Below are 12,500 nucleotides of genomic sequence, written 5' to 3'. Positions count from 1 at the left end.
TTGCTCGCGTTAATTACACACGTTTCCTTTGCTTTCAGATATTCCAAGCTAACTACGATCAATTTATTCCTGTGCGTCATAGACTAGCTACGCACATAACGGCCCGCTATTTCAAGATACACCCTGTCACGTGGTATGGTTGGGTCTCAATGCGTGCGGAATTCTATGGTTGCGTTGTAGGTAAGCAAACCAGAAACTTGTATTGGAAATCGCAGTCTATTCTAACATTATTCAATGTAATCTCTGAAATATGAGTCAGATTTGGACTGACTGAGTTTTAGACCTGAAACCTGTCCGAATATTTTTAACAGAGGAATAACATTTTCCTCGGACCTGAGGTTATTACGCAGTAGGGAGGTATCATCAGCAAATTGGCTAATTTTGAACTCTTGATTATACAATGTAATTCCCTGTATACTTTTGTCCTGCCTTATTTTACTTGCGATGATTTTAACTGATAAAATAAAAAGAAGGGAAGAAACTGGGCAACCTTGCCTTACACCTCTCGACAATTTAAAATATCCGGTAAAAAAACCATTATTAATAACAGAGCTTTCACAAATAGCTTAGAACGTTGATACCCACCTTTTAATACTTTCACCCAAGTTAAAAATTGAAAGTGTATCTTGAATAAAAGGCCACTCTACCGTATCAAATGCAGTTCTAAAATCAAGGAGAAGTAGAATTCTCGGTAAGTCCTGTGCTTGTTAGTTTTCTCTAGGACATTCAACAATAATCTTATATCCTGACCAATGTACCTCCCTTTGACGAATCCAGTTTGGTCTTGATTGATAACTTTAGGAAGATCTTTTTCTAATCTTTTGGCAATAGCTTTAGTCGCAATCTTATAGTCCACATTCAATAGCGTTCATGGGCGCCAATTTGAGAGTAACATTAGATCTGAATCTTTTTTTGGCGCAAGGTGATAACACCTCGCCTTTGGGAAACAGACAGCTTACGCATCTCGTAGGAGGCATTGATGTCGGCTAATAAGTCCTGACGGAGGATTTCAAAAAGGCAATTGAAGAATTCCACAGGGAATCCATCCTCTCCAGGAGATTTTCCTACTGGGAAGGTCTTGAGTATTTCCTTACATTCCTTTAATGTTAGCTTTCTTTCTACTCATCTTAACTGAGCGCTTCTTCAAGCTGGAACAAGAGTACACTATACCTTTTTCCTCTGTTTCGTTTGAGGAGAACGCATTCTAATCGTGTCGGGTATAAATCGTGATGCCATATGATTTCAGCGTTTGGACGCTATCTTGTTCTGGCACAAATAACCTCGATCTCGTGTGAATCTGATAGTGTCACGGCTTGCCCAAGGGAAGTCAAGTCTTATTGGACGGGGTTAATGCCTCGATGGATGCTGTACATGCTGGGGAGTCACGCTGTTTGGATATCCAGCAAGAAAGACTACAGTAACTTATATCCCACAAAACTGATATTGCATTGCAACACATGTATTCCATAATTGTTTTTAATAAAAGTATTAGCAGCAACAAGATAACAGTGAATTACTGAACAAATACTAGGTAGCTTCTACCTAGTTTGCAAAAACGTAATCCTTCCTTGTACTTGTACATGTTAACTTGCCGTGACTTTAACATCTTCAGTTCCCATAGCCTGTTCCCGTCTGACCTTGTAGCTCAGTCGGCAGAGCAGCGGTGATCGATCTAACCCGAAGTTCGTGGGTTCAATTCCCACCCTAGTCAGAGTTTTTCTCTGTCCTTGTGTGGGCCCATTTCCATCAGTAGGGCTAACGCTCACATGGTTCATATGGGGTGGAAACTTAGCACTTCACATTACACTCTAATCAGTTAAGTCTCCCCAAAATATACAACTACTTTCAAATGCCTCGTCGATGACAAAAAAGTAATCAAACGCACCTCACCAATCCTTGATTACTCCTAGTAAGATATGACACTTAGCTAACTCCTTGTCTGTTTTTCTCTCTTTGAAGGACCGAAGTGTGATAAACCTTTAGGAATGCAAAATGGCCGCATTCAAGCGTCTCAAGTGAGCGCCACCTCAAGCTGGGACAAGAGTCTGGGACCAAACAATGGCAGACTCCATCTGCGTCGAGCAGGCAGCCGATTGGGGTCGTGGAGCGCGCGTTATAATACACGATACCAATGGTTCCAAGTGAACTTCAAGGTCCCTACCCGGATTGTGAAAATTGCAATCCAAGGCCGACAGGATGCCCGTCAGTGGGTTACAAGTTTTTTCTTGTCCTACAGTCAAGATTGGATACATTTTGCTGAATTCAAGGAAAACAGTGCGCGAAAGGTAAGGGTTGTGTTTTACCAGTGACTGTTTTGTGTAGCATCGCTGAGTGTTGTGACAAGTATTTGCGGCACGCGTTTTTGAACATAACAGCTATTTAGTAAATGGGCCCCTTCATGCGGCCGGTATGTCGGCTGGTAATGTCCGAGGGCAATCTCTCAGCCAAGGATATTATCAGCCGACAAACCAGCAAGCCAAAAAGGGGTTTATTAATTTTACAACTCCCCCCCCCCCCCATTATGGTGGCTTTCCGGTAGCTCGAAGGAGCCGATGCCGAAGGGGGTTTTATTTCGTGATATCCGTCCTGTGAATTTTACACCACGGGACTTAAATTGACCAATAAAATCTCGCGAAAATTAATTAAATAATTATAAAATTCAGTATCTTAGATATTATGAATAGTGTGATCTCGATTCGAGTTTACCAATAAGTTTACCAATAATCTCTGCGGAGATAGGAAAGACTTCTCTCTGTTTCATAAATTGCTGAATTCGGGCATCTTAAAGTAAGTGGCAAAAATATTCATTCGTTAACTTAGGAATCTTGAATTTTTTAGAGAAGGAGGCGCTACCTGAAGTTTTTTCCTTACCTCTTTTTTGTTTTTTGCTATATATCGTCAATGTCAGCACAATTATAATCTTGCAAAGAAATCAATACCTTCTAATATCTTCAGTTTGCATTTGATTGCGTTAAATCTGAAAGTAAATAAATTACCCTAAGTGGGAATCATCATCGCAGTATAGAGCAACTTAATATGCCGCGTTTTTAGTGTCAAAATGCAAAGATGTATTCGGCAATTCGAACATTCATTATAGCTACTCAAACCTTCAGTTTCGAAATTCAACAATTCAAAACATTCATTTCGATAATTCAAACCTTCAATTCAACTGAATTTCTCAATTGTCGAATTGAAAGTTTGAATGGGTGGCATGCATGTTTGAATTAAAGGTTTGAATTGAAAGACCGAAGGTTAGATTGTCAAATTGAATGTTTAAATTGCCGTCGGAACTGTAGGTTGGAATTTCCGAACTGAATGCTTGAATTGCCGAGCTGACGGTTTGAATTTCCAAACTGAAGGTTTGAATCGCCCAATTTTGTTTAAATTTTGACACTAAAAGCGCGCCATAACTTAAGGAGTTGCAAGGTAAGCCTTAAAATAAATCCACAAACTTGAACTGGGCTCACGACCATGCCATGTGGGTGCTGGTCAGTTGGGAGTTTGTACCATGTCCTTTACGAGGTGAATGAATGATTGTGAAATATATATATCGATATATAATAATTAGGGTAGTACGCGCAATCTCATTGATCAATAGCTGTGTTTAGAATCACGGCCGTCACATCACACGAATTTTGATTGGCTATGTGTTGTCAAACGCGTGTTTTGATTGGTTGTCTTAATCAAGAAGTAAAAAAATCAGCATTTTCCTTCATTTGTCGAATTTATTTTGAGAAATATTTTATAAAAGCAATAAGGGAAGTTGGGAGAATTTTCGACAGTTATGCATCCCCTCCACTGCGTCTCGGGTTTGCATAACTGTCTCGAATTCTCCCAACTCCCCCTCGTTTTTAGATGAGGATATGGAAACATGGAAAACGCTTAAATAAGACCAAGAGTCCACATCACCTAAGAGTAAGATTTACCCGAATAGACCAATTTGGATATATTATCAGTCCGAAACAAAAAGCATCATCTCGAGACTCTGGGGAATAAACTCATACAAATCCTACGATTTATTCCCCAGAGCCTCGAGATGATGCATTTTGTTTCGGACTGAATTAATTGGTCTATTGGCCTAGACCCCATCAGTGGCAGAGAAGTGTCTATTTTTAAACCAAGTTTTGCATGATAATAGAGCTCAATTCCCGGAGGATTAGTTGGGTTCACCAACATGGTCGTCATTCCTTTGTTTAGGGACACCAACATAGCCGCCGTGACGTCACGTCAAAACAGTATATAGACCAAATCGGCTAGCTCAATGTTGTATCCAATTCAAACCCTTTGGTAATAAAACGTTTTTTGCCGGGCATTTCCATATGATTGAAATGTGAATGCTACATTGTAATGCAAATACAATACTCAAATAATCTTAACCCCGGGAGATTTTCAATTGGTACAACATTGAGTTAGTCGATTTGGTCTATCGATATTTTCCTGCAAAACTTGTTTTAAAAATAGACAATTCTGACACTGATTGGGCAAACCTGATACCAGATTCTTACTCTTAGGTAACGCACTCTTGATAAGACATATTTTGAACTGCGGTTGTAAACACCCTAAATGAGAATACTTACTTCATACATACAATACAATACATACAATACATACTTAATTGACCGCTCCCCATAGGGGCTTTTCAGGGCCAATGAAACAATCAACGAAACAACAGAACACAACAACAACAACTGTTAAGAATCCCAACTGGCCGGAGGCAAACCAGTTGGCTATTTACAAGTGCAGCTGGGAAGTTGAACCAGGGACTACCAGGAACAAATTCAGCGAGTGGTCCGAGCGGGTCTTGAACCCGGGATCTCCGGATCTCAAGGCAAGCGCCCTAACCACTGGGCCACACTGCCTCCTCCACTTCATAACCGTTTTATACCGGTGATCTTTCTTTTACACACTAACGACTTTATATCTTCTTCAGTATTTCACAGGGAACAAAGACCAGAACAGTGTGGTCCAACATGGCATCTACCCAAGGATTAAAGCGTATATAATTCGGGTTCATCCGTGGAAGTGGTACTCGCATATTTCCATGAGACTTGAATTCTACGGTTGCCGCGAAGGTTAGTGAGGGATTTAATTATCCACTGAATAAAAAATAAATAAATAAAAAACAAGAATAAAAACGTTTTGAAATAAGGTGTAAGCTTAGTCTTCCATAGGCTTGTATCTAGGCTTTCAATGGAGTGACAGTCTACATTGCTTGGTAGCAAATTTGTGATGTAACTCCGCGGATAGACCGGCGTATACCTCTCACTGATTAGGCACACTATAATTACAAACGCATACAAATGGTGATGTTAGCTGCATCATCATCATCATCATCATATCCACAACCATTTCTTTCAACTATCTTTTAATGAAATGACCATAGACTGTTCTTCTTGTGGATCGTCTGTGTTGTCATTTGACCCGCAGTTAGCCGCATATCGATGACAAAACCTCTATAGCTTTAAATAGCTGCATATAAATAGTATCGACTTACCAGACAGAGGGGCATTAGAAAGATATAGCAAGATTTTGACTTGAAACGGCAAACGACCAGTTCCTCCCCGTCATAAAAGCATCTTGTTCTACCAGGAGCCTATGACTAAGAGCTTACAACTTCCATGTATTCGTGCAACGGCGTTTTTACAGCCGAGTTACTTTTACAGAATTAATCATAACCATTACAATTTTCTCAAATTTGATTGGTGCGTTAACTGCTTTATTTTTCACTAATTATTGTATAGGGTTGAAATCGGAGAGTGAAATCAGACGGTTGGCTGTAATCGGATACCTGACATCGGACAGTTACATCAGCCAATCATATTAAGTTCACTCTGCTTAATCCACAAATCACAGAATTTATCACGGTAATCATAACAACAATCACTTACTATATCCTACCAAACTGGGGATTTTCCAAAATGGACAAATTTGTAACATTAGACAGTGAAAAAGGAATGCATTAATTTTGTTTTCTCGGAAATTGTAATGGTTATGATTAATTGGTAACAGGACTTCGTGTCGTCCAATTTGGTCTGTAGTCATACTCGTGATTAAACAAATCGGTCTCTTTTTTTAAATATTTATTTATTTATTTTATTTTATTTATTTAACATAACAGAAGTTTACATTGCACAAGATACATATAAAAAAGAAAAAGAAAACAAATACAACTAATGATCTGACATGCAAGCCAAAACAGGATGTAATAGACAGCTAATCGCATATTAACATGCACGAGAACTGAGTGATTAATCAAAGAGGGCGAATAAAGTAAATTAAATCATGTAAATTTCTCAACCTTGCAAATCGGTCTCCCGCTACGCGGTCGTCCGATTTTGTTAATGACTCGTATGATTACAGACCAAATTGGACTCCACTCAGTCGTATTACCATTATTAACTATTCGAGCATAATGTGAAGTGCTAGTTTTCTATCTATGTAAACCATGTGAACGTTAGCGTTCTCTGTCCTTGTGTTGGTCCAATTCCATTAGTAGGGCAAACGCTCACACGGTTAACGTGGGTAGAAAATAGCACTTCATATTTCCCTACAATAGTTAATTCTGTGGAAATGTAGGTGCTACACGGCCAACGTTTGCAAAAACGTAACCCATCCTTGTAGCTGTACATATTCATTGCCGTGACATTGACATCTTAAATTCCCACGACCTAATCCTGTCTGACCTTGTAGCTCAAGCGGTAGTCGGTAGGTAAAGAGCTAGCACTTCACACATTAATTCTGTTGAAATATTAGAGCTATACGGCCAACGTTTTTGACCGTAACCGAGTTACTTTTAGATTGATTTTCCTGCAAAACCAGACCTTTTCAACTAATCACAAGTCTTGCATGAGAAAATGCTATTTCTGACAGTTGCAGCTTGCGAAATTGGCAGAAATGGATATTTTGCCGGCACGGACCAGAGGACTGGGTCCGGTTGTCTGGTGGGGATTATGGGTAATTTGTCCTATAAATAGTGAACCGTTAGGGATTTAAATCAGTCTAGGTTCAGCTTTCTTCACCTACTTTTTTGTTAAATTTTCGCCTTAGCCTCCATGGGGTAGTGGCACTTGCATAGGGTTTGGAGAATACGTTCCCTCATTCCCGAAGGGTTTTGGGTTTTCGTATCCGGCAGGTGCCTTGTGTACTTTTCCTTTAACAAGTTTTTAGGAGGTCAGTACCATCAAGTATGCTAACGTATTGTTATGCTAGGAGTTTTTATGCATATGGTAAGCAAAATTAAACCGGCTTGTGGCGCTTGCTGTCACACATGCCCACGCCCATGTTTCTCTGGCAGTACCATCAAGTATGCTAACGTATTGTTATGCTAGAGCGGAGTTTGTATGCATATGGTAAGAAAAATAAACCGGCTTGTGGCGCTTGCTGTCCTACATGCCCATGTATCTACACAGTTGTGTTGTGATTGAGTTAGTCGTGTTGTGTCTGATTGGATAGTGGAGTCAAAATTTATTACCCATGGCAGTGAGAATGGTCAATGTGCAAGCCAAATTTTATTTAAGCACTCGTTTAAAAATAACTTGATCTGTGAAATTCCGTTACTTATATAGACTTAAAATTGGAATCATAGCCTCCTGATTCTACCTTTTCTCTCTGTTTTGAGAAGTTTCCCGGTATCTGTCGTTTGACGTGTGCCCTTTAAAGCCGCAGATTAGTAAACTACGGCTTTAAAGGGGACATAGTTTTTGAGTGGACGTAGATGTTTGTCAAACCCAGTCACATCTAAAGCGCGTCTCCAATCGGTGATTAAAATCATCTTGCGTTAGCGAGAATAAAATCTGTAAGTGTCACTCTCCGGTGGGAAAAGCTTAAGTACGTTCTGCCAACACGTACAACGCAAAAGCAACAGAGAATTCAATAAATAAACGATACTAAATCAAAATGCAATGCGTCACAAACAATGATTACGCCATTACGGCTGTTATCCAAAGTAATAACCTCAACAGTGCATTGCTCTTTAAAAACTTAACAAATTAGATTTATTAAATTTTGCTTTGGCAGATCGCTGTGTGATGCCGCTTGGTTTGGAGGACAAACGAGTTCCTGACGGCCATTTGAGCGCGTCAACATATTATAGTTCCAGTTATTCGCCGTTATACGGTCGACTAAACGGCTACTATTCCTGGGGCGTGCGATCTAATCGCCATGGAGAATGGTACCAAGTTAACTTCGTTGAACTAACACGTGTTAAAGGAGTGGCAACTCAAGGACGGCATAATGCTAATTATTGGGTGAAAACATACACGGTCGGTTATAGCGTCGATGGAATGAACTTTGTTCCTTATAAGGAGAATGCACGAGTTAAGGTGCGTATGTTTTGAGGAATTTTCAAAGGCTAGCGCTTGTTTTAATAAACAGGCCTATCCTTGACTTGACAGCAATAAGGTAAAGGTAAGGTAAAGGTACACGTTATTTAACGTCGGAAGTTCCTTTACTCTCTAGAGGGTCCTCCTCCCAGGAAGCCGACGGTGCGCTCATTTTACCCCCCTCTTTCCATCAGTGCTCCGTTTTAAGGGTATTTAAAGCTACTTAGGCTACACTGAAAGGAAAGAAGTCGAAACAAGGATGTGAGATCCGGGGATCGAACTCAGGACCTTATGCACCAAGGCCGTGCACTAACCAACTGTGCCACTCTTGCTCCTTCGCTTTGTTAGTTGTAAACAAAAGAGAAAAGTGATCTTCGCACTTATTTGGACAATTTATGCAATCGTATCTTTCAAACATGTAAGAAATTCAGGTGGCTTTCAACGGGATTCAAACACATGACCTCTGCGATGCCAGTGCAATGCTCTACCAACTCAGTGAGCTATGAAGCCACTCATTTGGGAGCAGGTCAATTTGTTGAGTTCATGTGCTTTCTTGAAAGAAGTCGAATGAAAAAAAATTGAAAGCAAAATTGGCTGAATTTTTCAGGTGTCTATAAGAAACAATTGCTTAAATTGTCCAGCTAAGAGCGACGATTACTTCTCTTTTTGGTCTGTAACCCGAACGTCAAATATACATTCATTCCATTCAATAAACCTGTGACTTCTTCACCACCTTGTTAGTTGCATAATCAAAGGAAAGCTAATATGTGTGTATAGGTTTTGGCAGCCAACTCAGCCGCTATGAAGTAACTTGCCACTCTAGGCCTACACCGGAACGTCCAAGAAATTTAAGTAAAGCTATTTGAAAAATAAAGACGGCTTGTCGCGCTATAATCGCGTGCAACCCATTTTCGAAAATTAGGCTTGACTTAAAAGGGAACTCACACTCCTATGAAAGGATAACTTTAAACCGAAGGAAATGATGTTGGTAATCAAATTGTTTGTAGACAAAATAAAGTAATAATTGTGAAAGGATAAGTGGAAGTGCTAGACCTGCCAGGATAATCCATTGAGGCATTAGCCTTGGTAACCCATTCGGACGTGGTTCGATCTCCACTGGACAGAGATCTTTTCTTGTGGCCGCTTATTTCCATGACTAGGACCAACACTTGGATGGCTGTCATGGATTTCTAGTACTACAAGTTACCCTTTTATAGTTAACTTTGCTGTTATTCAGTTCTACGCGTCTAACTTAACTTTTTAAGGTGCACAAATATAGCTAAAGTCAATATAATATGTATATAACTGTCCCAAGACTTCAAAAGAAGTTTTTGCTTTTCCTGAATTGTCATTATCTTTTTTATTCTTTTTACCCTTTTCAGACCTTCGAAGGCAACACGGACCGTCACTCAATAGTTTATCACCAGTTTCTGAAACCATTCACAGCTGTTTACGTGCGCCTGTATCCGAAGACTTGGTATGGTTGGATTTGCTTAAGAGCAGAGTTGTACGGCTGTGCAGGTATACCGCACGCATGCATCATTTGAGGCAGTTTGTAGACAAACTGAGTCAATTGTTATTAGGGAAGATTTCATTGTTCTAAGAAATTCCGTTGGATATTGGACATGTCAACTTGAGTAGTTCCGTCTTTCCTGTATCACCACCGTTATCATCATAATCATGATCAGCATCATTGTCGTCATCATTGTCGTCATCATTTTCGTCATCATTGTCGTCATCATCGTCATCATCAACGGCTACGAGAACACCATAAATTTGCATATTTAGTGGGCAAAAACAATAGCTTTGCACGCCCTGCACGTGCATTTTACATTTTGATACATTTTTTTGCCGTTCTCGTCCTGACTACGACGTGAAATGATCAAATTTGAGGTCATGTGGAGGCCAGAGCACATGACGATGAATTTTCAATTTTCTCTCTAAATATCCACACCGTTCTCATCGACGTTATTCTTGGGTTGTGTATTTACACTTTCCAAGCCCAGCGACTTGGATTAATCACAAAATTATTACAGTAACGGGAAATAATATTTTTAGACAACGTTCTCGTAGCCGTGTCCCTCTTAAGTATGGACAACGAAGACGGCTACGAGAACGTTGTCTGAAAATATTATATACCGTTTAGGCCCGTTCAAACGGTTTCAACGTTTTCTTTAACATGCATTCAACAGTTTATTGAACCAAATGTTTGGTGCGTTTTGAACAGGGCGTCCAACATTGTTGAAAGGGTAAAAATGTTGAAAGCGTGTTGAATCAAGTTTAAATCGGTTTAAACTTGCATTCAACATCGATTGAACTTTTCCTTTGTTCTCGAAAATGTTGAATGGTGTCAAGGCCGTTTGAAAACTCTGTTCAACAATTGTAGAACACGCGCATGCTCACATCAGGCCGCAAAAGTCAATACGGCGTAGTTTATCTGGACGAGAGAGACTGGTTTCTAGCTCTTAGTTTCTCGCAATCAAATTTCGCGAAAATGTTGTTTTTTTTGTTGGCGCAATTTTGGAACTGTTTGAACAACCTCCGCACAACTTTGTTTTTGCATCCAACATTTGCCCAACATCCGTTCAACTTTTGTTGAATGAATATTGGTCAAATGTTGAAACCGTCTAAACGAGCCTTTACTATAATAAATTTGCGATTACTCTGAGTCACTCGGCTTGGAAAGTGTGAGTCCGCATTCCAAAATTAAAATTGGTGAGAACGGTGTGGATTTTGGGAGAAAATTGAAACTTCATCGTTAGGGGCTCTCGTCCTCCACATGACCTCAAATTTGATCATTTCGCGTCGTTGTCAAGATGAGAACGGCAAAGAAATGTATCAAAATGTAAAACGCACGTGCAGGTCGTGCAGAACTGTTGTTTTTTGCTAATTAAACCAATCGTTATGTGGCGTTCTCGTAACCGTCGTCTTCGTCCTTGCTTAAGGTCCCTATTATCATCATTATTATCGTTATCATTGTCGCTATCTTCAGTGTTCACCTGTCATAAGGTAACTGAGTCAGATGTCTCCTTTCCAACCAGTCTGCAGGTTGTAATCCTGGGGCCAGTTGTTCAAAAGCCGATTAACGCTAATCTCAGGTTAAAAATTAACAAAGGAGTTTTATTCTCTACTCCCAAAGGCTGTTCAAGACTGATATTCGGTAAAACGTTACTTTAGAAGAAGTCAATCTTGAAAAACAAAAATAAGCAATGGAAACTTTCACCAAAACGTTGAAAACAAAAGTTTGCGCTAATCCTGGATTAAGTTAATCCGCTTTCGAACAACCGGGATCTGGACATTGATCAGTTTAACACTTACCTCTGCACATCACCATTCCATAAAATATATCTCCTCATCTGTTCAATTTTGGGTGTTCCAGTTGCTTAAAACTTTTTATCACTGAATATATTTCTTCTATGTATAGCGTCTCGGTGTAACAACGCTCTAGGCATGCGCAACGGACGCATTCCCAATGACAAAATCACAGCCTCGTCCATACGTGATGTTTACCAAGCTGCTTGGCTTGGAAGACTGGCGAGGCAAAAAACCGGAAAGTACATCGGGGGATGGTGTGCCAAACACAGGAATTACAACCAGTGGTTTAAAGTGGACTTTGGAAAATTGATGAGAATAAGGAAGATAGCCACACAGGGTAGACAAGATGCTCGTCAATGGGTTACTTCATACTATGTGTCGTTCAGCGCAGATAACGTCCATTGGGCTGTGTACAGGTTCAAAAGTGCTGATAAGGTAACGAGTACAAGTGATTTTGTATGATCTGGCCAAATAGGCCTTACCAAGAGAGGATAAAGTCAGAGAGCGGATCCCCATGTCCGATCATAGTTTTTTAAAATCTAATTTTAGTCTCGCCAAGCTAGTTTTAAGTTTTCATTCCCAATATCGCGCGGTTAGATGATCATGGCCGCGGAGAGGCTGGCTTCCTTTTGCCTGCACTTTTGTTTTTTGCCTTTGTGACGTCTTTGTCAGTTTCGTCCGTTTCTTCGTCGTCAGAGGGATAATTTTCGCTTTCAGAGTCTACGCTTTCAGAGCTCACGCTTACAGAGAGCACGTTCATTACTCTCGCTTTGAGAACTCGTGCTTTCACATTCAACATCTTTCTCCGAAGAGCTCGCATCTCGGTTTTCTGTTGATTCAATGTCACTTTTCCACTCTTTTCAA

At 40.1% G+C, this 12,500-nt stretch overlaps 1 protein-coding gene across 1 annotated transcript in view; it reads left to right on the top strand.

Annotated features, from left to right (window-relative positions):
* Nucleotides 1-12,500, top strand: part of LOC137972867 (uncharacterized) — a 237,670-nt gene that overhangs the window by 78,116 nt on the left and 147,054 nt on the right. Inside the window, exons 50-55 of the mRNA XM_068819561.1 lie at nt 39-180; nt 1,960-2,285; nt 4,931-5,072; nt 8,017-8,321; nt 9,704-9,842; nt 11,746-12,071. Of these exons, the coding sequence (XP_068675662.1) occupies nt 39-180; nt 1,960-2,285; nt 4,931-5,072; nt 8,017-8,321; nt 9,704-9,842; nt 11,746-12,071 (1,380 nt within the window). The remainder of the gene's footprint in view (nt 1-38; nt 181-1,959; nt 2,286-4,930; nt 5,073-8,016; nt 8,322-9,703; nt 9,843-11,745; nt 12,072-12,500) is intronic.

Source organism: Montipora foliosa, chromosome 10 (genome assembly GCF_036669935.1).
Source record: "Montipora foliosa isolate CH-2021 chromosome 10, ASM3666993v2, whole genome shotgun sequence".
NCBI classification, from domain to species: Eukaryota; Metazoa; Cnidaria; class Anthozoa; order Scleractinia; family Acroporidae; genus Montipora; species Montipora foliosa.
Note: the sequence above shows the minus strand (reverse complement) of the source record. Positions and strands in the feature narration are given on the sequence as shown.